Here is a 27,571-nt window from a genome sequence, read left to right on the forward strand (position 1 = left end):
TGGGGTCTCCTCAAAAAGAATTACCCTATGGGGTGGGCCACGGTGGCTCAGCAGGTAAGAGTGCTTGCCTGCCATGCCCGAGGACCCGGGTTCGATTCCCGGTGCCTGTCCATGTAAAAGAAAAAAAAAAAAAAGAAATACCCTATGGCCTGGCTATTCAGCTGTTAGGTATATACTCAAAAAACTGAAAGCAGGAACTCAAACAGAAACTCAGACACCAGCCATTCATCACAGCATTAGTCACAATAGCCAAGAATTTTCTTAACTGTGGAATATCCACACAATGGAACCTTATTCAACCTGAAAAGGGGAAGATGTTCTGACCCACGGTAAAACAGGAACTTCGAAACCCTTCTGAGTGAAATAAGCTGGATATAATAGGGTAATTATGGTATAATTCCACTTCTAAGAAATATCTAGACTAGGCATATTCATCAAGACACAAAGTAGATTCGAGGTTCCCGGGAGCAATGGGGCAGGGAGAATGGAGGCTTACTGCTTAATAGGCACAGAGTTTCTGTTTGGGGGGACGAAAGGGTTTTGGTAGTGAATGGTGGGGATAGTGGCACAATTGCACTTAGAAATGGTGACGATGGAAATTTCGTGTCATCTGTACATTACTACAGCTGGAACAGCTAGTAAGAGATGTATCTGTATGACCTGGAATCTTTGGGGGCAGGTCCCCTGTACAACAGGCCAGGCTGGGGAAGTCCAGCAAGGAAAAATGCAACATGCAAGGAGCCGGGGCCAACACAAGGGGCTTTGGCAGCCTCCAGGATTTTGGTTTAGGTGCCCACAAGGCTGAGAAAGCCCACGGGGAGTCCAAGGGCACCTGTAGGCCCTGCGTGTGCGAACTGCTGGTACCCAGGGGGCCAGCCCCAGAGGGAAGGGGGTGAGAAGGGAACGGGACTGGGGCAGCAGCCTTCAGCCTCACTCATCCCTGTCTGGGAAAGGGATCTCAAATCCCTCCAAAGCATCTTGCTCAGACTTACCTCACTCACCACTGAGCACATCCTCCTTGGGACATCCTCCTACCTGCACATTTTGGGTCTTTCTAAATCTTCCAGGAGAGTCTCTCTTCTGCCCCCAGCAAACCTCCCCTGGCCACAGCCATCTTTCTCTGACCTTGGCCATCCCTCCATGGAAGAGGGGAGCAAGTGTCTCAGGAGGGCTGGGAAGCCAAGAGAGACGGGCATGTCTCTCTTGGTCCTATCAGAGAAGCAAGAGCTGTGGCTGTGGCCTGGGGAGGGGGTCCTTAGAGGGCAGTGGCAGGTCTAAGGGGGACCCAGCCTGCCCAGGCAAGTCTGATGCCATGGAGCGGGGGACATCCCAACATAAAGGAGACAGGAAAGGAAGACTGGCTGGAAGAGAGAGTTTCCCATACCCTCTCCAGGGTACCATGAGCTGGGCAGCCAAATGTTCTCACTAGGCTACTTCTGAGATGGGATGCTTTCAGAGCCAGGGAGGATGGACTTTTCTGGATTGCGATGGGCGGGCTGCACTTTAGAGCCCAGAAAGATGGGCTTCCCTGGGAGTGGGGAGCCTGGCTAGAAGTGGGAGTTTCCCACACCCTCTGCAGGTGCCCAGCTCTCTCCCGGGGCCACCTCTGGGATGGGGGTAGGGTAACTTTTCTTTAGGTTCCCAGAGGGTGGTCTTATCTCTAACAGTTAGCTTTCAGAAGGGGTCAGGAAACAGAATCGCTCTTCTCCTAGGGAAATCCTCCTACTTGGGCCCTAGCACCACATCCAGGGATCCTTCTCATCAAAGCCAAGGAGCAAACTCCTGTCCACAAGTCATTATTCCTTTGACATCCATGCGCAGCTTTTCGGTATGGACATCAGCGTTCACTTGGAGCAAATACCTAGGCGTGTGACTGCTGGTCGTAGGAGAATCCTAGGTTTAGTTTTGTAAGAAACTAAGGTTGTTTAGTAATAGGTAGTGGTAATGGCTGCAGCACATTGTCAGTGTAATTACTGCCAGGGAATTATATGTGTGAATGTGGGTAAAAGGAACAATTTTATATAGTACATATGTTAATACAACAAAAGTTAAGGAAGGAGAGAAGAGAGGGAGGGAGGAATGAAAGAAAGAAGGGAGGAAGGAGGAAAACAGAAAAAGAGGAAGGAAGGAAGGAGAGAGAGAGAGATAGAAAGAAAAGCTAAGAAACTGCAGAATTATTTTCCAAAGTGAGTGCACCATTTTGCATTCCCATCAGCAAGGAACAATGGTTCCAGTAGGTCCATTAGAGAGGAATGAAAGAAAGAAGGAAGGAAGGAAGAAGAAAGAAAGGAAGGAAGGAAAAAGGAAAGAATGAAAGCTAAGAAACTGCTGAATTGTCTTCCAAAGTGACTGCACCATTTTGCATTCCCACCAGCCAGGAATGGCAGTTCCAGTTTCGCCACTTCCTCGGCAGCATTTGGTGATGTCAGTTCTTTGGAGCTTAGCCATTCTAATAGGTGAGTGTGCCATTGTATCTCACTGGAGCTTAGCCGTTCTAATAGGTGAGGGTGTCATTGTATCTTACTGGGGTTTGGACAGCATCATTCTTTAGCAAGAACCAGGGAGCCCTCAGTGGTGTGTCTTGGCCCTCCCGTCTCAGCCGTCCCTTGGGGTGAGAGCACAGGGCAGGGTCACCCGTTGGGGAGGGTCCAGGCATGGAGAAGTAGATGGGGTACAGTCCCCCCTCCTTGGACAGCACACCATTCTAGGAGAAATCAGTGAAAAGCCCGCCCTCAGCAGGCTGCATTTCTGTGACAAATGGGTCGGGACGCACAGCCCCAGCAACAGCACTAGGCAGAGACTAAAAGGAAGCTGCTTCTCTCACCAAATTTCTGGGGCGCACTCCATGCACTGTATGTATTCCTTAGCTGGGCTCTGATTTTCACTGTGTAGCTTCCAAGATGGTTCTGCGTGGTGTAGTTTTCATTTACTTTGACCTTAATGGAAAAGAAGATGAAGAAAAGCTCGTGAACAGTTGCTGGACAGAGAAGCCCCACCCCCATCCCTAACCCCTAGAAAGCCAAGCTCTCTGGGGAGGGCAGAGAACACAGCTTCCGTTCTCAGCGCACGCTCTCAGTGGACGAACAACAAAACCTTCTTTTTAAAAATAGTATCCAGAAGGTCAACGAAACGCTGCGAAGCGAAGGAGCATGACGCCCATCTAAGAGCTGGTGTGTAGGATGTGGAACCCTGTACATGGGTTGAACCATGCCCCCCCAAAATGGGTCCACCTGGGACCTCATACGGTGGCTTTATTTGGAGATAGGGATTTCTGCAAATGGAATTCACTAAAGGACCTCAAGATGAAAGCATCCAGGATGAGGGTGAGCATAAATCGGATGAGTGGGGTGTCCCTATAAGAAGAGGAGAAGAGATGCCAGGGGTTGCCAGCATCCTCGTACAACCAAGAGAACAGGTTCTCCTCTAGAGCCTCCAGAAGGAACCAGCGCTGGGTCCTATACTGAAGTAGGACCTCTGGCCTCCAGAGGATGCCCTTGGGTGGTTTCAAGCCACCCAGTGTGTGCTGTCATTGGTTACAGTAACCCCAGGAAACTCACATAAACCTTCACCCTACTTTGCTATTTTGCCCACTTGCAGGGATGGCTGCATGCCATGCATTCACCTGGGACATAAAAGGAGATGAGAGGGCAGGAAGACACAGACCCCAAAGGATCCCACATGGACACTTGGATTCCCGTCCCTGCCTGCATTGTGAAAGCTGATTTCCATGCCCGTGGTGTCTCCTGCATGCAGGGGTACAGCTCTGACAAGTCCACACGTATTTCAAAGGCACCAGGAAATGCTTAGGGAGCAGCTGGCCTCAGAAGCCTTGGCTTCATCTCTACTCTGCTGTAATGGGCTGGAAACAGGGGTCGGCAGTCAGCTGCATAGAGAAGGGGGGGAGAAAGGGGGGGAGAGAGAGAGAGAGAGAGGAGGAGGAGGCATTGAGAGTGAAAGAGAGAGACGTAAGAAGGGGAGAGAGTGAGACACAGAGGGTGAAGGGAGAGAAAGAGGAAGACAGAGAGAGAGAGAGAGGGAAAGGAGGCATAGAGAAATAAAAACAGATGGAGAGAGCGTAAGCTTTTGTCTCTTTCATTCATTCCTCAGGACCAGACAGGGAAAGTAGAGTCTGTCCGATGCACAGCCCCTTCCTTGCGAACATCTGCCTTTGCTGGGTATGGTGCAATATTCAGCAACTTGCCCCCCTCGAACTCCTCGTGCCTGGCCTTGCCCCAGGCTTGCGGAGAACATTAGGTCTAAGATATCTGAGGGCAAATGAGCCAAGCTAGCTCGGGAGGCACCAGGCAAGCCATAGCCTCCTGGCTCGATCAACTTGGGAGCACCATTTCTGAGTCTCTAAATTTGGAGGGTCAGAAGACCGGCTTTGAGAGAAGAGGGTAGTGGGGTGTGACACCACACACCGAGTCTCCCGGGCTGTGATAGCCATAAACTTGCACTGGCAAATTCGGCCCTCTGCAAGGGGGGGGGGGGTAGGGGACACTCACCTTGTGTACGTTGGCAGGATCTGTGCTCTGCAAGAGAAAACCACACAGGTGGGTGAGTGCACCGTCTTGAGTCCCTCCTCTGAGAAAGACCTGCTGGGTTTCTCTCCATGGGGTCAGCCAAGCAGCAGGGAGGGCTCAGGGAGTGCCCAGCCATGAGGTTGGGGACAAGCAAGTGCCTGACGAAGTGGCTTCTCATGTGAGTACAGAAAACCCCACCCTGTCCACCAAGGGGATCGATTGGGGCAGCAAGATCCACTGCCCATCCAGGGTGCATCGAGGCTGTGGGGGGAGGCAGGGGGGAGCCCTCTGATGCACAGGAAGCTCATGCTTGGTCACCAAGTCGGAGAGGGACAGCAAATAGAATTCTGTGTAGACATAAACTCTGGCTACGACTGTGCCTATGGCTGCAGCTGTACCTGCTCCCTTGCATCAATTAAAGGGAGGGGGAAAAAAGTGCTACAAAATTCTTGGGAGGTCGGGGGGAGACAGTATGAAATACTGATTAGTTAAAAAACACTTGGCCATTTTTCACAATAAGTTTATCGAGGTGTGGTTTGCACATAGTAAACTGCCCATTTAAAGCATGAGTTTTGACAAATGTGTACACCACTGTCTTCAGGATAAGAAACATTTCTGTCACCTGCAAGTGTCTTTCTTGCCCCCCGGAAATTCATTCCTCCCTCCTCCCCCTGCTCCAGAAAACCACTGAACTGCTTTCTGTCACTCTACATCAGTTTACATTTTCTCCATGTTTTACCAATGGAATCATACTCTCTTTTGGAGCCCTTTGTGGCTGACTCATTTTCACTGTCGAGTAGGATTCCATTGCAGGATACAATCGGTTCTTCGGTTTGCTAATGGACATTTGGGCTGTTTCCAGTTTTTGACTATTATGAATATAGCTTCTCTGAACAGGCACATACCAGCCTCTGGCAGGTATGTGTTTTCATTTCTCTTGGGTCCATAAATGCCTAGGAGTGGATTGGCGCTACAAGAAATTGCCAAAGAATTTTCCATAGTGGCTGTACCATTTTTAATTCCCACCAGTGTGTATCCAAGTTCCAATTACTTCAGATCCTCACAAACAATGGGCTTTGTCAATCTTACTTAATTTTAGTAATTAAACGGGTTGATAAAGGTGTCTCCTTGTGGTTTCACTTTGCATCTCTCTGAAAACTAGTGATGTTGAGCATACGTTTATGTGCTTACTGTCCATTAACAATATCTTTTGGAGAATGTTTCAATCTTTTGCCCATTTCTTATAGGGCTTTTCATCTTTTTCTTATTGAGTTTAAGAACCCTTTATATATTATAGAAACAAATCTGTTGGCAAATATGTATGTCACGAGTGTTTTATTCCATCCTTGACTTGGCTTTTCAATTTCTTAATGATTTCTTTTGGGAAGCAAACACTTTAAATTCTGCTAAAGCCCAGTTTATCATTTTTCTATGGTTCAGTGCTTTTTACGTCCATCTGAGAAGACTTGCCTACCCCAAGGCCACAAATTTTATGTTATAGAGAATGAAAGATGCAGGCTCTGCCAAGCTTTTACCTTTTGTATTTCAAGCTCATATGAAAGTCTTTTGTTCAAGTGGCTTGGTATTTCCCATTCCATGAACGAATAGGATTTATTACACCATCCAGTGATGTTGGGTGGACTTATCACCTCTGGGAGGAAAAACACTTCCATTAGTAAAACAAATCACTTTTTTTTTTTTTTGCTGGAGATACTTCAAAATATGCCTCCTTCAAAAGCTCAGCTTACCTATAGGCATGTCTAAGAGCTACTTCTGGAGGACCTCTTTTGTTGCTCAGATGTGGACTCTCTCTCTCTAAGCCCAACTCTGCAAGTGAAATCATTGCCCTCCCCGCTACATGGGACATGACATCCAGGGGTGAAAGTCTCCCTGGTGACCTGGGAAATGACTCCCAGGGATGAATCCAGACCTGGCACTGTGGGATCCACAATTCCATCCTGACTAAAAGGGAGAAATGCAGTGTGACAAATAAGGTATCAGTGGCAGAAAGAGTTCAAATAGAGTCGAGAGGCTACTCTGGAGGTTGCTCTTACACAAGCTTCAGGTAGACCTTGCTACCTAGCATAACCTGCCAGCCCCCAACCAAGACCATTCCAGCCAATCCTAAAGAACACCTAGGACAATATCTAATAGTCCACATGGATTCCATGCACTAGGGTAACTTTCCAGAAACCTACAACCTTCAGATGGGTCCCTGGACCAGATAAGTCCTGAAACCTAGAGGGCCCAGCCTCTCCAGAACATCATATAGTTCTATTTCCCTACCCCACATTAGTGACAGACCCTTCCAACATGCAAAACTTAAAATGGCCATAGCCCAAATATCCCTAAAGAGATAGATGGAAAGATCAAAGGTGATGGTGGAGTTATTTAGAGAAGGTCAGGTGTAACAAATGAATATAAGTGCTGAATTATTATACTGATATTTCCTTTAGTCTCCTGGATCTTAGAGCAGCTAGAAATAAAAACCAAAAATTGTGGAATTTTAACCCAACCAAACTCTGAAATCTGTTCTACAACTAATTGTGCTGTGTTTGAAATTTATTGCTTTTTAGCATATATGTTATTTTTCACAAAAAAGAGAAAAAGTGATGATAAATATATATTTCTTCTAGCTTCCAATGTTCTGGAGCAACTCGAAGAAAAAGTGTGAGAGGATCGTATGGGAACCCATGAAAAACTCTGGAATCTGTCCTGTAACTGCCTGTTGAAGAGCGCTTTGAAAACTATAGCTTTGCTTCTTTCTTTGCTTTGTATGCATCTTACATTACACCGTCGAAAAGTTTTAAAAACTGCCTCCTTCAACCTCAGAAATAGAAAGAGGAAAATGCAGTTCAAGGGTTGAACAGTGGGTAAAAATACAGGCAGAAACACATGATGAAAAATAGGTTCATCGAGGGATTCAAGTTAAATTAGCTGTGGGGCCAGCTCTTAGATGCTAAAACTGTGGGGAAATTCGGCCCACTTGAAGGTCCTTCTCAAAAGCTTTCTCCAGCCAGCTGTCTAGTTCATCTTCCCTCTTTGAATTGACATCCCCTAGAAAGACATTTATTCTTTCCCCTCTTGCTAATTCAGGTGACATTTGTTCTACCATGCCTTCCACAGGCAGAAAAAAAAACCCTCCCTTGGACATGGGCTCCATCAAACCGTTTGGCTCCTTCCCCCCCTCCCGCCACTGGATAATTCTCTCTGCTCAGTGCCCTGGACAACTTGGGCTGAGGCACGCCTCTGAGGTGCTGCTGGCCAGAGGGAGCAGGACATTGCACGGCAAAGAAAAACCACCGAGAGAGCTCAAGAAAGAAAGACCATGCAAGAAAGGAGAATGCTTCTCCCTGCCTTGGGGATGCAGGGTCCCATGAGTTACGTAGCTGGCCCTGTGCTTTTTTATAAAATATGGTCTGGCCAGGGCGGGCTCAGGTTTTGTGGATTGGATGGTTTGTACCTGTGCCGGTTTGAAAGGAATTAGGCACCCTAGAAAAGCCATGTTGGAATCCTCACGCATCTTGGGGGAGCAACCATTTCTTTTAATCCCTAATCAATAATGGAGGTTGGAAACTTGATTAGGCTCTCTCCATGGAGGTGTGGCTCAATTAATTATGGTTATTAAACTTGATTAGAAGGAGACGTGTGTTCACCCATGCTACGTGGGTCTTGGTTAGTTTACTGGAATCCTACAGGAGAGGAGACGTTTCCGAGAGAGTCCCTTTGGAGAACGAGGAGAGAACTGCAGAGCCACCATGCAAGGATGAGAGAACTACAGAGTCCACGAGCCAGAGACCTTTGGAGATGAAGAAGGAACACGCCTCCTGGGAGCTTCATGAAACAGGAAGCCAGGAGAGAAAGCTAGCAGATGACCTCATGTTTGCCATGTGCCCTTCCAGCTGAGAGAGGAGCCCTGACTGCGTTCACCATGTGCCCCTCCAGATCAGAGAGAAACCCTAACTATGTTCGCCATGTGCCTTCTCACTTGAGAGAGAAACCCTGAACTTCATCAGCCTCCTTGAACCAAGGTATCTTTCCCTGGATGCCTTAGATTGGACATTTCTATAAACTTGTTTTAATTGGGATAATTTCACAGCCTTAAAACTAAACTATCAACTTATTAAATTTCCTTTTTTAAAAGCCATTCTGTTTCTGGTATATCGCATTCCGGCAGCTAGCAAACTAGAACAGTGCCCGTCCCCCCAAAAATATTTCTATCCACTCAGAACCTGTGAAGATGAACTTTTTAAGAAATAGGATGTTTGCAGACATTATCAAGTTAAGATGAGGTCAGATAGGATTAGGGTGGACCCTAAATCTAGCGATTGGGGTGCTTGTAAGAAGAAGGAAATTCAGCCCATAACTTCGGGAGGGAACAGGGCACTGCCCACACATTCCTGCTGACTTCTGGTATCCAGAGGTGGAACAGAATGAATTTGTCTCGTTTGAAGACTCATAGCAAACAGTAATTTGGGACTGCAGTCCTCAAAAACTAATACAGGGAATGAAGCTGTTAGAAATTGAGGGCCCGTTTGAAGGAAAAGGCTACAGAAAGGGGATAAGGTGGGGTGTGGCTTCCAATCGCAAAAGCCTGGAGATGCGCCTTGGAGTGAGAGACCCCAATCCTTGTGCTCTCGTTTGCTAGCTGCTGGGATGCAATATACCAGGAATGCAATGGCTTCTAAAAAGGAGAATTTAACGAGTTGCTAGTTTACAGTTCGAAGGCCAAGAAAATGTCCCAATTAAAGCAAGTCTGTAGAAATGTCCAATCTAAGGCATCCAGGGAAAGATGCCTTGGTCCAAGAAAGCCGATGAAGTTCAGGGTTTCTCTCTCAAGTGAGAAGGCACATGCCAAATACAGTCAGGGCTTCTCTCTCAGCTTGGAAGGGCACATGGTGAACACGGCGTCATCTGCTAGCTTTCTCTCCTGGCTTCCTGTTTCATGAAGCTCCCTAGGAGGTGTTTTCCTTCTTCATCTCCAAAGGTCTCTGGCTGGTGGACTCTCTGCTTCATGGTGCTGCAGCATTCTCTGCTCTCTCCAAATCTCCCATTCTGCAAAATATTTCCTCTTTTATAGGACTCCAGAAACATAACGACCCACCCCAATGGGTGGAGACATGTCGTCACCTAATCCAGTTTAACAACCACTCTTGACTAAATCCCATCTCCAGGGAGATGATCTGATTACAGTTTCCAACATACAGTATTGAATAAGGATTATTTTACCTTTACAAAATGGGATTTTGATTAGAACATGACTTTTCTAGGGTCCATACATCCTTTCAAATCAGCACAACTGGACTCATCTCCCAGGGGCACCACGGAACCCTGCTCTGGCATGTGAGGTTAGGAGAATGCTTCAAAGCAAGTGCCTCATGTCCTCAGGTCAAATAAGCACACGCTGTGGGTCCTTACTCACCAATTTGTGATAAAGACTTAAATATTTCAGTGCAGGAGATCCCGGAGGCTTTGCTGGTTCCATTTACTATGAATTGGTAGAGCCCAGATGCAAATTTAGAGATGTTGTCAAAGTAACACCCAACGTGCCTCCCCTGCATGTCCTTTCTGTACCGCAGACACTTGTGCTCTTGCCTGCAAGGAAGACGGGTGGTCGAAAACGGGGCCACAGCCCTTCCCCCTGGATCCCAAAGCCAACACCTACCTGTTGTCCTTCAAGTACAGGTAATACTGCACATCTCTGGGGGCCGCCCAGCCCACCGCCCAGCTACACTGCAGGAAATCTTTGTCATGAATCCAGCACGTCAGGTTTTCAGCAGTGGTCCCGGGTTTTCCCTCTGCCCTTGCAAAGATCAAAAACAATGAACTGTTCTGCAAAGCCACCTTGCAGTATCTTGCAGTTTCTCCCAATGGCAACAGCTTATAAAACTATGTACAATGTTACCACTGAGAGGCTGACTTTGATACACTGAAACACAGCACACTCCATCACCAAAAAAACTCTCTCTCTAGCCACACCCACCTCCCTCACGCCCTTCCCCGCCTTAAACCCTGGCAAACATCACCCTTCTCCATTTCTACTATTCAAGGATGTCCTAACAAATGAAATTCTACTGTATGCACCTTCCTAAGATTATTTTTGGTTTGTTTGCTTGTTTTTATCACTTGGCATAATTCCCTCGAGATTTCGTTCACTTAAAAGTCATTATTTGGGGTTGGCAAAATTCTATTGTGTGACGGGGGGGTGGGGGGGGGTGGGGGGGGTGGTGGTGGTGGTTGCAAAACTGTTTACCTTATAAGAAACTCATTAAAGCTAAAAAAAAAAAAGTCATTATTTTGACACTAAGAAGGGGAGTGCTGGTTAAAAACAAATAAATTTTTCTCACCTTCTGCAGGGTATTGAATCCAAGTGGAGAACGAAGGACCCTTGGTCACTCTTATGGTGTAGTTTGTCGCGGTACATAAGGAGAAGGCATAAATCTGGCAATAAGTATTGTTTTTTGCCTGAGAAAGACAGAATAGTTTGGTGATTGTTTAGCAAACACACTGTGATATATAATAATGTTTACCTAGTAAAAGATCTGTACAATGAGATTATATGCTCTGGAGAAGCAAAGAAACACCCAGGTTGGTGGCATAAATGGTGTGCCAATTCGGAACGATTTATGTATCCTAGAAAAGCCACGTTTTAATCCTAATCAATCTTGTGGGAGCAACCATTTCTTTTAATCCCTAATCAATAATGGAGGTTGGAAACTTGATTAGGTTATCTCCATGGAGATATCACTCACCCAGTTGTGGGTATGAACTTTTGATTAGAGGGAGACGTGACGCCACCCATTCCGGGTGGGTCTTGATTAGTTTACTGGAATCCTTTAAAAAAGGAAGGATTTTGGAGAAAGCTTGAGATTCTGAGAGAGCAGCAGAGACACAAGAAGTAGAGTCCACCAGTCAGTGACCTTTGGAGATGAAGAAGGAAAACACCCCCAGGGGAACTTCCTCAAACAAGAAGCCTGGAGAGGAAGCTAGCAGACGTTGCCGTGTTCACCAGGTGCCTTTCCAGTTGAGAGAGAAACCCTGAACTTTATCTGCCTTCTTGGGTGAAGGTAACCTCTTGTTGGTACCTTGGTTTGGACATTTTTCATAGACTTACTTTCATTGGGACATTTTCATGGCCTTCGAACTGTAAACATGCAACTTATTAAATTCCCCCTTTTAAAAAGCCATTCTGTTTCTGGTATAGGGCATTCTGGCAGCTAGCAAACTAGAACGGGGCGGGGGGTGCCAGAATTCCAAGTTTGAACTGGATGTACAGGATGAACAGAGAAAGTCAGAAGGTTACAGGAGAGACTTTTCAAGGAGGTTCAATGTTTTGAGAAGTGACTAGCAATTTTTAAATGTTTTTTTTAATTGTGAAAAAAAGCGTATATACAAAAATGCAATAAATTTCAAAATACATCACAACAATGTAGGAGGGAGAGAAGGAGGGAGAGAGAAGATGGGAAAGATTCAGAAGGAGGAGGAGAAAGGTATGAGATGAGTAGGAGAAAGAAGCAGAATTCCTTTCTCAACTTCCTTTAGGGGAAAATCAAGAGTTTCCCTAAACGGAAGTAATCAAGGACTGCAACACTCCCAAACACAAGACACCTCAGTTCCCACCCCTGAGGATGGGGATATAGCAGTTGAGGGAATGGCAAGGGGTCACGGGAGGCCATAGCTTCTAAACCATTCCACATCAGACATTTGCCATAATGCCCACCTCAGCAGCTGAAATGAATGGTAGGTAGGAAGAGAAGTGAGGGATGCTGACTCCAGAAAAGACTTTGATTGCCTGGAAAGAATCCCCCTGCTAGGGGAACTGAGCAACTAAATGGTCTTCACACACACCCTATCAGTAGAAAAATTTTGGGAAATTAAGGGGGCAGGGATGCCACCCCACACCCTCACCTAGGAGCTCTCCCAACTGGGGCCCCAAGTTGAATTCCACAAGTAATGGAAGGGCTTCCCCAATTGAGGAAAATGTTGAGGAAGAACTTTTCAGAAGAATTAGTTTCTTTTCCTCCTATAAGAATAGGGTGAATATATTCTTTGTCAATGTGTAGACCTGGACAAAACAACCAGTGACTTATTTCCCTTAAATTTTGGGTACTGTCATATATTCCCATAAGTCTTAAATTTTTGATATGGGCTTCAACAGAAGCTGAAAAAATAACTAAATAATAAAGCTGTTTTTAGGATGTTTCTTCTGTAATTATGGTCTTTAAAGGCTCTGGAATAATGTCAGAAATGGATGAAATGGGCACCAGCCAATTAACCAGATTTAAGGTTTCAAAAACCAGGATGGCCACACGAGCTGGATGGGTGGGCAGCTGGGGGATGTGTAAGCAGATGGGTGGATGTATGGATGGATGTATGTATGGATGGATGGGAGGATGGATGGATGATGGATGGATGGGTGGGTGGATGGATAGGTGGATGGATGAATGGATGGATGACAGATGGATGGGTGGATGGATGATGGATGGATTGGTGGGTGGGTGGGTGGGTGGATGGATGAGTGGATAGGTGGGTGGATGGATGATGGCTGGATGATGGCTGGATGATGGATGGGTGGATGGATGAATGGATGGATGACGGATGGACGGGTGGATGGATGGATGGATGGGTGGATGGATACATGCATGGATTGATGGATGGGTGGATGGATGATGGATGGATGGGTGGATGGATGGGTGGGTGGATGGATGGATGGATGGATGAGTGGATAGGTGGGTGGATGGATGATGGCTGGATGATGGATGGGTGGATGGATGAATGGATGGATGACGGATGGACGGGTGGATGGATGGATGGGTGGGTGGATGGATGGATTAATGGACAGGTGGATGGATGGATAGATGCATGGATTGATGGATGGGTGGATGGATGATGGATGGATGGGTGGATGGATGGGTGGGTGGATGGATGGATGGATAGATGGATGGATGAGTGGATAGGTGGATGGATGGATGATGGCTGGATGATGGATGGGTGGATGGATGAATGGATGGATGACGGATGGACGGGTGGATGGATGGATGGGTGGGTGGATGGATGGGAGGATGAATGATAGATGACGGATGGGTGGATGGATGATGGATGAGTGGATGGATGATGAATGGAGGATGGATGGATGGGTGGTTGGGTGGATGAGTGGATGGGTGGGTGGATGGATGGATGGATGGATGGATGGATGGATGAGTGGATGGATGTGTGGGTGGATGGATAGATGCATGGATCAATGGATGGATGAGTGGATGGGTGAATTGTTGGAAGGGTTGGTGTGAGGGCAGGTGGGAGGATGGGTGGTTGAATGGGTGGAATGAGGCATAGTTGAGTAAATTAAAGAGTCGAATGGGCAGATGAACTGATGGATATGAAAGGTGAATGGATAGGTGAATGGGAAATAATGAATGAATGGGAGCATGGAAGGATTGGTGGAAGGATGAGTGAAAAGATGGAAAGGTGGATGGATGATGGATGGATGGGTGTATGGATGGGTGGATGGATGAATGGATGGATGACGGATGGATGGATGATGGATGGATGGATGATGGCTGGATGATGGCTGGATGATGGATGGGTGGATGGATGAATGGATGGATGACGGATGGACGGGTGGATGGATGGATGGGTGGGTGGATGGATGGGAGGATGAATGATAGATGTCGGATGGGTGGATGGATGATGGATGAGTGGATGGATGATGAATGGAGGATGGATGGATGGGTGGTTGGGTGGATGAGTGGATGGCTGGGTGGATGGATGATGGATGGATGGATGGATGAGTGGATGGATGTGTGGGTGGATGGATAGATGCATGGATCAATGGATGGATGGGTGGATGGGTGAATTGTTGGAAGGGTTGGTGTGAGGGCAGGTGGGAGGATGGGTGGTTGAATGGGTGGAATGAGGCATAGTTGAGTAAATTAAAGAGTCGAATGGGCAGATGAACTGATGGATATGAAAGGTGAATGGATAGGTGAATGGGAAATAATGAATGAATGGGAGCATGGAAGGATTGGTGGAAGGATGAGTGAAAAGATGGAAAGGTGGATGGATGATGGATGGATGGGTGTATGGATGGGTGGATGGATGGATGGGTGGATGGATGGATGGATGAGTGGATAGGTGGGTGGATGGATGATGGATGGATGGGTGGGTAGATGGATGGGAGGATGGATGATAGATGACGGATGGGTGGATGGATGATGGATGAGTGAATGGATGATGAATGGAGGATGGATGGATGTGTGGTTGGGTGGATGAGTGGATAGGTGGGTGGATGGATGATGGCTGGATGATGGATGGGTGGATGGATGAATGGATGGATGATGGACGGGTGGGTGGATGGATGGATGGGTGGGTGGATAGATGTATGGATCAATGGATGGATGGGTGGATGGGTGGATGAGTGGATAGGTGGGTGGATCGATGATGGATGGATGGGTGGGTGGATGGATGGGAGGATGGATGATAGATGACGGATGGGTGGATGGATGATGGATGAGTGAATGGATGATGAATGGAGGATGGATGGATGGGTGGTTGGGTGGATGAGTGGATGGGTGGGTGGATGGATAGAAGCATGGATCAATGGATGGATGGGTGGATGGGTGAATTGTTGGAAGGGTTGGTGTGAGGGCAGGTGGGAGGATGGGTGGTTGAATGGGTGGAATGAGGCATAGTTGAGTAAATTAAAGAGTCGAATGGGCAGATGAACTGATGGATATGAAAGGTGAATGGATAGGTGAATGGGAAATAATGAATGAATGGGAGCATGGAAGGATTGGTGGAAGGATGAGTGAAAAGATGGAAAGGTGGATGGAAGGACAATGCAAAAGAATGAGTGGGTAGTTGGATAGTGAAAATTAACTAGATGGGTGGATGGCTGTGTGAGAGAATGAATGAGTGGGGAGATGGATGGATAGATGGTGGGATGGGCCCCAGATGGAAATTTCTAAGAGTAAGTGGGTGGGTTGGTGGGTGAATGAATCAGTGCATATACGGATGGAAAGATGAATGGGTAGATAGAGTCATAGCTTGGCCAACGCATGGGTAATTGAACAGATGAAGGACTGGGTGGATGGATGGAAGGGTGAATGAAGAGTTGATGGATGAATGAATGGATAGATTGCTGATTGAATGAGTGATGGGATGGGTGGTTGGAATGATGGGACAATGGGTGAATGGGTGGCGAGATGGATGGAAACATACACTCATACATATATGTTTGGAGAAAAATTCCATTTCAATTATTGTCCTGAGAGTTTGTTGGGTTTTTTTGTATATCATTGACATGTTTCCATATAACTACAAATAGACCTACCTCATACTCTTTAATATCTACATCGTGTTCCTAGGTAAAAATATACATTTACTTAACCATTCTCCTATAGACAAATGGGGTGGCATGGACATGCTCCAGCCAGAGAGGGAACCCACCTTGAGGACTGGCAACAGCTGACAACCTCCAGCTTCTACACGTCAGAATGCACCCCATTCACATCCCAGTCACAATTTCCCCAGGATGCCCCCAAAGCATACCTGAGCACTAGAGATGGAGCATTTAAGACCACGTAGGACCCTTCTCATACACCACCTTTGCTTGAGGACTGCCCACTGACCTGCTGGAATTTCCTCAGAGCTGCACTGCTGGCTGAAGCTCTTGCTACCCAATCCTACTGCTCCTTCCTTTGTCTCTCCCTTCACAGATGTCAATTAGTACCACAGTTTATGAGGGACCCAACCTCCTCCTGCTCCTCTCCCCCTATCCTTCACAGCCATGCCCCCCAATCATTCCGTAGCACATCGAATTCTGTCTTGCTGCTGCCTTCTGGAAGACCCTCAAACTGATTCCATGCATGTTAAAATTTCCCCCTAACTTTTGGCTGTTAAAAATAAGGTTGACATAAACATCCTTGTACTGTATATCTGGAGGATAGATTTTTAGGATGAATTTGCTGATTCAGGGACATACGCAGCTCACATTTCTAGACAAACAGCCAAAATTCCTGTAAAAAGACTAGAGTGAGACTTCCTGGAAGATGGCGGCTTAGTAAGACGCGCGGATCTTAGTTTCTTCTCCAGGACACCTACTAGGGGAGTAGAAACGATACAGAAAGCGCCCAAAGCCACAACAGAGATAAAAAAGACAGCGTACCCCATCCTGGAACGGCTGGCTGGCTGAGAGAAGCAGCTCGGGTGAGATCGCCGAGGCGCGCGGGCCTTACCGGGCGGGGTGGCAAGCGGCCGGAGTTACTCCCTTCCCCCTTCCCGGGCCGGCTGGGAGAATTGGAGAGGTGGTCCCCTGAAACCAAGGCGACTGGCGCCCACACCACACGCAGCCCCCGGACCAACTGAGAGAATTGGATCGGAAACCCCCAGGCCGCGGAGAACGGTGACGGGTGGGGGAGGCCCCTTCCAAACCCGTGACTCCCGGGGAACGTGCACTCTCTCGGGCGGGCCGCTGCCGCTGGCGCCCTCCTGCCACGCTTGTTGCCCAGGGCCGACTAGGAAATTCGGACGGGCTCTTTCCCTGGCTGCGGCGACCAGCAACCCTCCCTGCGTTCGGACACCCTCCCTGCGTTCGGACCCAGGGCCGGCTCAAGCCGCTTCGGCTAGCGAACCCCCAGGACGGCGAGAGTTTTCCAAAGTTTAAGGTCCCACAGCACCTTTTACTGGTGGGACCCGCAGACAAACGTGTGCCACGAGCGCCACTTACTGGGCAGGATAAGAAAAACAGAACCCAGAGATTTCACAGAAAAATATTACAACCTTGCTGGGTCCAACACCAAGAGAAATCTGAATAAATGCCCAGACGCCAGCAGCAGAAGATAACTGTCCACGCTCAAAAGATTGAGAATATGGCTCAGTCAAAGGAACAAACCAATAGCTCAAATGAGACACAAGAGCTGAGACAACTAATGCTGAATATACGAACAGAAATGGAAAACCTCTTCAAAAATGAAATCGATAAATTGAGGGAGGACATGAAGAGGACATGGGCTGAACATAAAGAAGAAATAGAAAAACTGAAAAAACAAATCGCAGAACTTATGGAAGTGAAGGATAAAGTAGCAAACATAGAAAAAATAATGGATAGCTACAATGATAGATTTAAAGAGACAGAAGATAGAATTAGTGATTTGGAGGATGGAACATCTGAATCCCAAAAAGAAACAGAAACTATAGGGAAAAGAATGGAAAAATTTGAACAGGGTATCAGGGAACTCAAGGACAATATGAACCGCACAAATATACGTGTTGTGGGTGTCCCAGAAGGAGAAGAGAAGGGAAAAGGAGGAGAAAAACTAATGGAAGAAATTATCACTGAAAATTTCCCAACTCTTATGAAAGACCTAAAATTACAGATCCAAGAAGTGCAGCGCACCCCAAAGAGATTAGACCCAAATAGGCGTTCTCCAAGACACTTACTAGTTAGAATGTCAGAGGTCAAAGAGAAAGAGAAGATCTTGAAAGCAGCAAGAGAAAAACAATCCATTACATACAAGGGAAACCCAATAAGACTTTGTGTAGATTTCTCAGCAGAAACCATGGAAGCTAGAAGACAGTGGGATGATATATTTAAAATACTAAAAGAGAAAAACTGCCAACCAAGACTCCTATATCCAGCAAAATTATCCTTCAAAAACGAGGGAGAAATTAAAACATTCTCAGACAAAAAGTCACTGAAAGAATTTGTGACCAAGAGACCAGCTCTGCAAGAAATACTAAAGGGAGCACTAGAATCAGATACAAAAAGACAGAAGAGAGAGATATGGAAAAGAGTGTAGAAAGAAGGAAAATCAGATATGATATATATAATACAAAAGGCAAAATGTTAGAGGAAAATATTATCCAAACAGTAATAACACTAAATGTCAATGGACTGAATTCCCCAATCAAAAGACATAGATTGGCAGAATGGATTAAAAAACAGGATCCTTCGATATGCTGTCTACAGGAAACACATCTTAGACCCAAAGATAAATATAGGTTGAAAGTGAAAGGTTGGGAAAAGATATTTCATGCAAATAACAACCAGAAAAATAGCAGGAGTGGCTATACTAATATCCAACAAGTTAGACTTCAAATGTAAAACAGTTAAAAGAGACAAAGAAGGACACTATATACTAATAAAAGGAACAATTAAACAAGAAGACATAACAATCATAAATATTTACGCACCGAATCAGAATGCCCCAAAATACGTGAGGAATATACTGCAAACACTGAAAAGGGAAATAGACACAAATACCATAATAGTTGGAGACTTCAATTCACCACTCTCATCAATGGACAGAACATCTACACAGAGGATCAATAAAGAAATAGAGAACCTGAATATTACTATAAATGAACTTGACTTAACAGACATTTATAGGACATTACATCCCACAACAGCAGGATACACCTTTTTTTCAAGTGCCCATGGATCATTCTCAAAGATAGACCATATGCTGGGTCACAAAGCAAGTCTTAACAAATTTAAAAAGATTGAAATCTTACACAACACTTTCTCGGACCATAAAGGAATGAAGTTGGAAATCAATAATAGGCAGAGGGCCAGAAAATTCACAAATACCTGGAGGCTCAACAACACACTCTTAAACAACGAGTGGGTCAAAGAAGAAATTGCAAGAGAAATTAGCAAATACCTCGAGGCGAATGAAAATGAAAACACAACATATCAAAACTTATGGGACGCAGCAAAGGCAGTGCTAAGAGGGAAATTTATTGCTCTAAATGCCTATATCAGAAAAGAAGAAAAGGCAAAAATTCAGGAATTAACTATCCATTTGGAAGAACTGGAGAAAGAACAGCAAGCTAACCCCAAAGCAAGCAAAAGGAAAGAAATAACAAAGATTAGAGCACAAATAAATGAAATTGAAAACATGAAAACAATAGAGAAAATCAATAAGGCCAGAAGTTGGTTCTATGAGAAAATCAATAAGATTGATGGGCCCTTAGCAAGATTGACAAAAAGAAGAAGAGAGAGGATGCAAATAAATAAGATCAGAAATGGAAGAGGAGACATAACTACTGACCTCACAGAAATAAAGGAGGTAATAACAGGATACTATGAACAACTTTACACTAATAAATACAACAATTTAGAGGAAATGGACGGGTTCCTGGAAAGACATGAACAACCAACTTTGACTCAAGAAGACATAGATGACCTCAACAAACCAATCACAAGTAAAGAAATTGAATTAGTCATTCAAAAGCTTCCTAAAAAGAAAAGTCCAGGACCAGATGGCTTCACATGTGAATTCTACCAAACGTTCCAGAAAGAATTAGTACCAATTCTCTTCAAACTCTTCAAAAAAATCGAAGTGGAGGGAAAACTACCTAATTCATTCTATGAAGCCAACATCACCCTCATACCAAAACCAGGCAAAGATATTACAAAAAAAGAAAACTACAGACCAATCTCTCTAATGAATACAGATGCAAAAATCCTCAATAAAATTCTAGCAAATCGTATCCAACAACACATTAAAAGAATTATACATCATGACCAAGTAGTATTCATCCCAGGTATACAAGGATGGTTCAACATAAGAAAATCAATTAATGTAATACACCATATCAACAAATCAAAGCAGAAAAATCACATGATCATCTCAATTGATGCAGAGAAGGCATTTGACAAGATTCAACATCCTTTCCTGTTGAAAACACTTCAAAAGATAGGAATACAAGGGAACTTCCTTAAAATGATAGAGGGAATATATGAAAAACCCACAGCTAATATCATCCTCAATGGGGAAAAATTGAAAACTTTCCCCCTAAGATCAGGAACAAGACAAGGATGTCCACTATCACCACTATTATTCAACATTGTGTTGGAGGTTCTAGCCAGAGCAATTAGACAAGAAAAAGAAATACAAGGCATCAAAATTGGAAAGGAAGAAGTAAAACTATCACTGTTTGCAGATGATATGATACTATACGTCGAAAACCCGGAAAAATCCACAACAAAACTACTAGAGCTAATAAATGAGTACAGCAAAGTAGCAGGTTACAAGATCAACATTCAAAAATCTGTAGCATTTCTATACACTAGTAATGAACAAGCTGAGGGGGAAATCAAGAAACGAATCCCATTTACAATCGCAACTAAAAGAATAAAATACCTAGGAATAAATTTAACCAAAGAGACAAAAAACCTATATAAAGAAAACTACAAAAAACTGCTAAAAGAAATCACAGAAGACCTAAATAGATGGAAGGGCATACCGTGTTCATGGATTGGAAGACTAAATATAGTTAAGATGTCAATCCTACCTAAATTGATTTACAGATTCAATGCAATACCAATCAAAATCCCAACAACTTATTTTTCAGAAATAGAAAAACCAATAAGCAAATTTATCTGGAAGGGCAGGGTGCCCCGAATTGCTAAAAACATCTTGAGGAAAAAAAACGAAGCTGGAGGTCTCGCGCTGCCTGACTTTAAGGCATATTATGAAGCCACAGTGGTCAAAACAGCATGGTATTGGCATAAAGATAGATATATCGACCAATGGAATCGAATAGAGTGCTCAGATATAGACCCTCTCATCTATGGACATTTGATCTTTGATAAGGCAGTCAAGCCAACTCACCTGGGACAGAGCAGTCTCTTCAATAAATGGTGCCTAGAGAACTGGATATCCATATGCAAAAGAATGAAAGAAGACCCATCTCTCACACCCTATACAAAAGTTAACTCAAAATGGATCAAAGATCTAAACATTAGGTCTAAGACCATAAAACAGTTAGAGGAAAATGTTGGGAGATATCTTATGGATCTTACAACTGGAGGCGGTTTTATGGACCTTAAACCTAAAGCAAGAGCACTGAAGAAGGAAATAAATAAATGGGAACTCCTCAAAATTAAACACTTTTGTGCATCAAAGAACTTCATCAAGAAAGTAGAAAGACAGCCTTCACAATGGGAGACAATATTTGGAAATGATATATCAGATAAAGGTCTAGTATCCAGAATTTATAAAGAGATTGTTCATCTCAACAACAAAAAGACAGCCAACCCAATTACAAAATGGGAAAAAGACTTGAACAGACACCTCTCAGAAGAGGAAATACGGATGGCCAAGAGGCACATGAAGAGATGCTCAATGTCCCTGGCCATTAGAGAAATGCAAATCAAAACCACAATGAGATATCATCTCACACCCACCAGAATGGCCATTATCAACAAAACAGAAAATGACAAGTGCTGGAGAGGATGCGGAGAAAGAGGCACACTTATCCACTGTTGGTGGGAATGTCAAAGGGTGCAACCACTGTGGAAGGCAGTTTGGCGGTTCCTCAAAAAGCTGAATATAGAATTGCCATACGACCCAGCAATACAATTGCTAGGTATCTACTCAAAGGACTTAAGGGCAAAGACACAAATGAACATTTGCACACCAATGTTTATAGCAGCATTATTTACAATTGCAAAGAGATGGAAACAGCCAAAATCTCCATCAACAGAAGAGTGGCTAAACAAACTGTGGTATATACATACGATGGAATATTATGCAGCTTTAAGACAAGATAAACTTATGAACCATGTAATAACATGGATGGACCTAGAGAATATTATGCTGAGTGAATCCAGCCAAAAACTAAAGGACAAATACTGTATGGTCCCACTGATGTGAACGGACATTCGAGAATAAACTTGAAATATGTCATTGGTAACAGAGTTCAGCAGGAGTTAGAAACAGGGTAAGACAATGGGTAATTGAAGCTGAAGGGATACAGACTGTGCAACAGGACTAGATACAAAAACTCAAAAATGGACAGCACAATAATACCTAATTGTAAAGTAATCATGTTAAAACACTGAATGAAGCTGCATCTGAGCTATAGGTTTTTGTTTTGTTTTGTTTTGTTTTGTTTTGATTTTACTATTATTACTTTTATTTTTTTCTCTATATTAACATTCTATATCTTTTTCGGTTATGTTGCTAGTTCTTCTAAACCAATGCAAATGTACTAAGAAATGATGATCATGCATCTATGTGATGATGTTAAGAATTAATGATTGCATGTGTAGAATGGTATGATCTCTAAATGTTGGGTTAATTTCTTTTTTTCCGTTAATTAAAAAAAAAAAAAAAAAGAGAAGGGATAATTGGAGCTGAAGGGATACAGAATGTACAACGGGACTGGATATAAAAACTCAGAAATGGACAGCACAATACTACCCAATTGTAATGCAATTATGTTAAAACACTGAATGAAGCTGCATGTGAGGTATAGGTTTTTTGTTTTTGTTTTTTTTGTTTTTTTTTCTTTCTATTATTGTTTTAATTCTTATTCTGTTGTCTTTTTATTTCTTTTTCTAAATCGATGCAAATGTACTAAGAAATGATGAATATGCAACTATGTGATGTTATTAAGAATTACTGATTGTACATGTAGATTGGAATGATTTCTAATTGTTTTGTTAATTCTTTTTTTAATTAATAATAAAAAAAAAAAAAAAGACTAGAGTTTCGGAGTTATACAGAGAAGGTCTGGTTTAACAAATGAGTCCTGAATCATTATACTGATATTTCTTCTAGCCTCCAGGACCTTAGAGCAGCTACAAGTAAAACCCTAAAATTGTGTAATAACCCATACCAAACTCTGAAATCTGTTCTACAACTGTGTGATGTACTTTGAAATTTATTGCTTTTATGCATATACATTATTGAAAGAGAACGAAGAGCGTAACAGAGAAGATAGGATTTAATAAATAAGCATGGCTGCTGAATCAATATATTGATGTTTCTGTTGGTCTCCAGTGTCTTCGAGCAGCTAGAAGAAAAAACAAAAAACTGTGCCACTGCAACCCATACCAAACTTTAAAATCTGTTCTGCTTGTTCAAATGCACTGGGAATGTATTACTTTTTTGTATATATGTTATATTTCACAATAAAAAGACCATAATTTAACTCCACCAGCAGTATGTAAGAAAGACTGTCTCTCTCACCTTCTCACTAGATGTAATTAATCTTTGTAACCTTTTCTGTAAAATAGATAAAACTTGATATTGTGCAGTTGTTTCTAAGTTGCATTTTCCAAATTATGAAAAAGGTGGGGTCTCTTTTCGTTTTTTTTTGTTGGCTGTTTGTGTTTCATCTTCTGAAGATGACTTTTTACATTTTTTTGTGAGGGTATATTCTTTTGTTCCCAGTTTTAGCTTTTTTTTTTTCTTTTCTGGCATGGACAGACTGCAGAAATCGAACCTGGGTCCCTGGCATGGCAAGTGAGAATTCTGCTGTTTTAAGCTATTCTTTATATTACAAATGATATATATTATTTTATATATGGTATATAATAGCTTATGCATTTACTTATTTGATCACATGTTATCAAGATTAACCTTTTTATATTATAAATACGGCAAACATTTTCTTCCTGTCTGCTATTTTCCTTTTAGAGTTTATATTTTTATATAGCAAATCAGTCTAGTGTTCTTTCTTCACTTCTTAGGTATCATGATTTCTTTAGATAAATCGTCTCTATTCCAGTTTTTAAAAATCGTCTCTTATGTGGGCAGTGCAATGGTGGCTCAGTGGCAGAATTCTCACCTCCCATGTTGGAGACCTGGGTTCGATTCCTGGTGCCTGCCCATGCAAAAAAAATAAAATAATAAATTTAAATATATATACACATATAAATAGATAGATAGATATTCTCCCATGTAATCTTCTACTTCTACTCTCATTTAAAAAATTCAAGGCCTTTAATACATTTGATTTCTATGGATGTATGTGTGAAGTAGGGATCCAACCTTAGTTCCTTTTGGAATCTGTACTGACGTCATTTATTCAGTAGCCAATCTTTTCTCTGCTGATTTGAAATATCATCTTAATTTCATATAAACTTCCTAGAAATGCCTGATATATATATATATCTTATTGGGACATTTTAATATTTGGTAGGGAAAGTTCCTAATCACTAGCCTTTTTTTTTTTTTTTTATCTGTATTTGCTTCCTAAATTTTTTGGGGCTCTGTTGTTAGGTATACATATGTTTATAATTGTTACATCTTTTTATTGAACCCTCCCCTTTATCAGTATATAATGACTGTCTTTGTCCCTCATAACTGTTTTTACTTAGAGTCTATTTTATTTGATATTAGTATAGCCACCCCAGCTCTCTTTGTTTTCTAGTTGTGCGGTATATACATACTTTTTCCATCCTTTCATTTTAAGCCTACTTGTATCTTTGAATTTACGGTGAGTTTCTTGCAGATAGGATCATGCTTTTAGTATCCATTCTGCCAATCGCTGCCTTTTGACTAGGGAGTTTAATCCATTTACATTTAAAGACACTAGTGATAATACAAGACTTTGTACTGCCATTTTGCTACTTAGCTTTTGTCTTATACCTTTTAGGTCCCTCAGTTCTTCCCTTAATGCCTACCTTTATATTTATTTGTTTTTGTGTATGTGTTTTATCATAGTGAGTGCCTTCTCACTTCTATCTGGATATATTTTTCAACTTTTATCCTTGTGGTTACCATGGGGTCAAAATTTAACATCCTAAATACAGGACAATTATATCTGGTTTGATCCCTAATTTAGTTCAATAACACACACATATACTTTTTCACTCACTAGCCTTTTAAAAGAAACTTTTTGGTTCTTCAACAGCATTTATTTTTCCTGGTGAAGTTTTGAGTCAACTTGCCAAAGCTCCATTAAAATCGCCATGGGGTTGTGATCTGGATTGTATTGAAATGAGGAGATCCCATTGATCCTCCACAAAGCCGATGGGGCCCGTTTCTCAGGAAGCATTTGGGATGGTGAATCCTTTACATCCCACCCCCATGCCTTTTCCTTAAGATTTGGGGCAGTGAGTTCTCAGGATCTCCCAACACAGGGCGTGATGGTGCAGGGATGAGAGGTGGGCTGGTAACCTTGTTTCCCGGGCACCCACTTTGAGCCAGGCTGGTTCTCTCCCCTAATATCTCGTCCCTCTTCCCCCACCAACCGTGTCAAGCAGTTACCATTGGACATATGCTAGAAATGGGAAGCTGAGCTCCTGGTGCCACGTGAATGACAGCATTCCATCACTGAGTCAGAATGCCAAAGACAGACTGCTTCTCGAGGCTCCCGAGAAGACAGGAATGTCTACTGTTCCGACGACAGGGAATATGGCTTACCGTGTAGAGATAATTTTGAGATTTATTGCACTTAATTTCGTCCACAGTTCCAGTAAGATCCCACATCAGGATACCTCTCCTCGTATCCACCCTTATGTTATGGATTGGGGCCACTGGATCTGAAATGGTCACAGGTTAGCATTAGGAGAGAGAAACAAGATTCTTGCCACAGCGTTTCGATGCCATTAGCAAACGGTGGAAACCAAGGTAGAAAATCATCATTGACGCCGTCCCTGTGGATGGGATATTAACCTTTTGTAACCAGGCATTCACTAGGACATCATTTCACGGTGAGGAAATTCTGATTTAGAAATGTGACTCAAGGTCTCCTACGCAGACGGGGTTTTGGAAACGGCAGTTTGCTCATTGTAATAGAATATTTCCTCGCTCTACTTCGTAACTTAGGAGGCAACAACTACTAGGCAATGATAGGTATTTCCTTATGGAGTTCGCAGACTGCTTCTGCAATTCTCATACTTTTAGGAAACAGCCCAAAATGCGTACATTTGAATAAATGCTGTAACCAAGGCACACATATTATTAGCATCACAGCGTCAGTGTGGAAAACAATCTCTAGTCACAGGAACAGGGTCCAGTGTATTTTATCAATGACTCATATAAAGATATAAAGGGCATGGATTAATCACATTTTACCAATAACTCAAATACGAGAACAGCACACTGTCCAAAAAGACCCTGCTAGGGCAAATCATTATAAGTTGAAAATGTAATTTTTAAAATTAGGGATGTTTTAGGTTTACAGAAAATTCATGGAGAAAGTACCGACTTCTGATATACAAACCACCCCCAAACACAGTTTTCCCTATTATTCACATTTTGCATTAGTGTGGTAACTTTGTTCCAGTTGCTAATACAATATTATTATAATTGTATTCGTTGCTACAGTCAATAGTTTACGTTAGGTTTGACCATGTTGTACAGTTCTACCACTTCAGAAAATTTTTATTCTAACTGTATACAGAAATATAGTTTTTAATGGATTCTTACATCTCAAAAGCTCACCCACTTCTGTGAAATAGTCTGAGATCTTATTAAAATAGATATGTGGTTGCTACTGCTGTAAATATTAGTTGCTATAAAAAAAAAGTCAAAAGAAGGACATTTTCATTCATTAATTATTCCACAAAGTTGAAGAATCTTTCGGCTCTTTCATCGGTGTTATTCAAAATCCGACTATGGTTCTGCTCCCAAATATAATAAAATTTAATGCAAAAAGAAATGGAAAAAAGGAAACACAACTGCACGTAAGACCATTCATTACGATATATTAGGAAGACTTCGGTATTCAAAAAAACAGACACGTGGATGGTGTTTTTAGCTCTGTTTGCACATTAAAATCACCTGGGGAGCTTTTTTAGATGATAAAATTTACTTTTCTACTCATGTTCAATGAATTAGTGCCAGATTTACCCCTCACCATAAACTGGGAAACTGAGCCAAATACAGTAATATAAATCTATAACTTTCAGACATTGGATGAGGCAGTAGAGGACAATGGAAGCTGCCAGGGGGAAAAAATTACTGGGGAGCCAAATACTTCTGGAGTTAATTTAGAGGTAGGAAGCATTGAGGGGTAGTTGTACCTGGCTTAGTGGAGAGACATTTTTGAATGCTCAGGGCAGTTAGAAGAGATTTCAGAAGGGTCACCCTAAACTAACGGTTGCTCTAAACTCACCTTGAAAAGCTTCAAAACAAGCTCATCCACCAATAAAGCAATGGCCAGGCAGTGCAAAACTCAACATCTTAAAGGAAGACTGCCAAACCAGGGATGCTGCAACCTATCGCTCACCATATCCAGCATCCAATAATTACTAGGCATGCAAAGAAGAAGGCACCTATAAAAAGGAAAAAGTATCAACCATAGAA

At 43.1% G+C, this 27,571-nt stretch overlaps 1 protein-coding gene across 2 annotated transcripts in view; it reads right to left on the bottom strand.

Annotated features, from left to right (window-relative positions):
• Window positions 1–27,571, bottom strand: part of IL3RA (interleukin 3 receptor subunit alpha) — a 41,839-nt gene that overhangs the window by 2,357 nt on the left and 11,911 nt on the right. For both annotated transcript variants that reach the window (XM_077145749.1, XM_077145750.1), the window contains exons 3-9: window positions 25,685–25,803; window positions 10,871–10,988; window positions 10,189–10,321; window positions 9,946–10,118; window positions 6,059–6,174; window positions 4,506–4,532; window positions 2,825–2,936 (exon numbers count right to left, since the gene is read on the bottom strand). In XM_077145749.1, coding sequence (XP_077001864.1) covers window positions 2,825–2,936; window positions 4,506–4,532; window positions 6,059–6,174; window positions 9,946–10,118; window positions 10,189–10,321; window positions 10,871–10,988; window positions 25,685–25,803 — 798 coding nt within the window. The remainder of the gene's footprint in view (window positions 1–2,824; window positions 2,937–4,505; window positions 4,533–6,058; window positions 6,175–9,945; window positions 10,119–10,188; window positions 10,322–10,870; window positions 10,989–25,684; window positions 25,804–27,571) is intronic.

This window comes from Tamandua tetradactyla, chromosome X (genome assembly GCF_023851605.1).
Source record: "Tamandua tetradactyla isolate mTamTet1 chromosome X, mTamTet1.pri, whole genome shotgun sequence".
Lineage (NCBI taxonomy): Eukaryota > Metazoa > Chordata > Mammalia > Pilosa > Myrmecophagidae > Tamandua > Tamandua tetradactyla.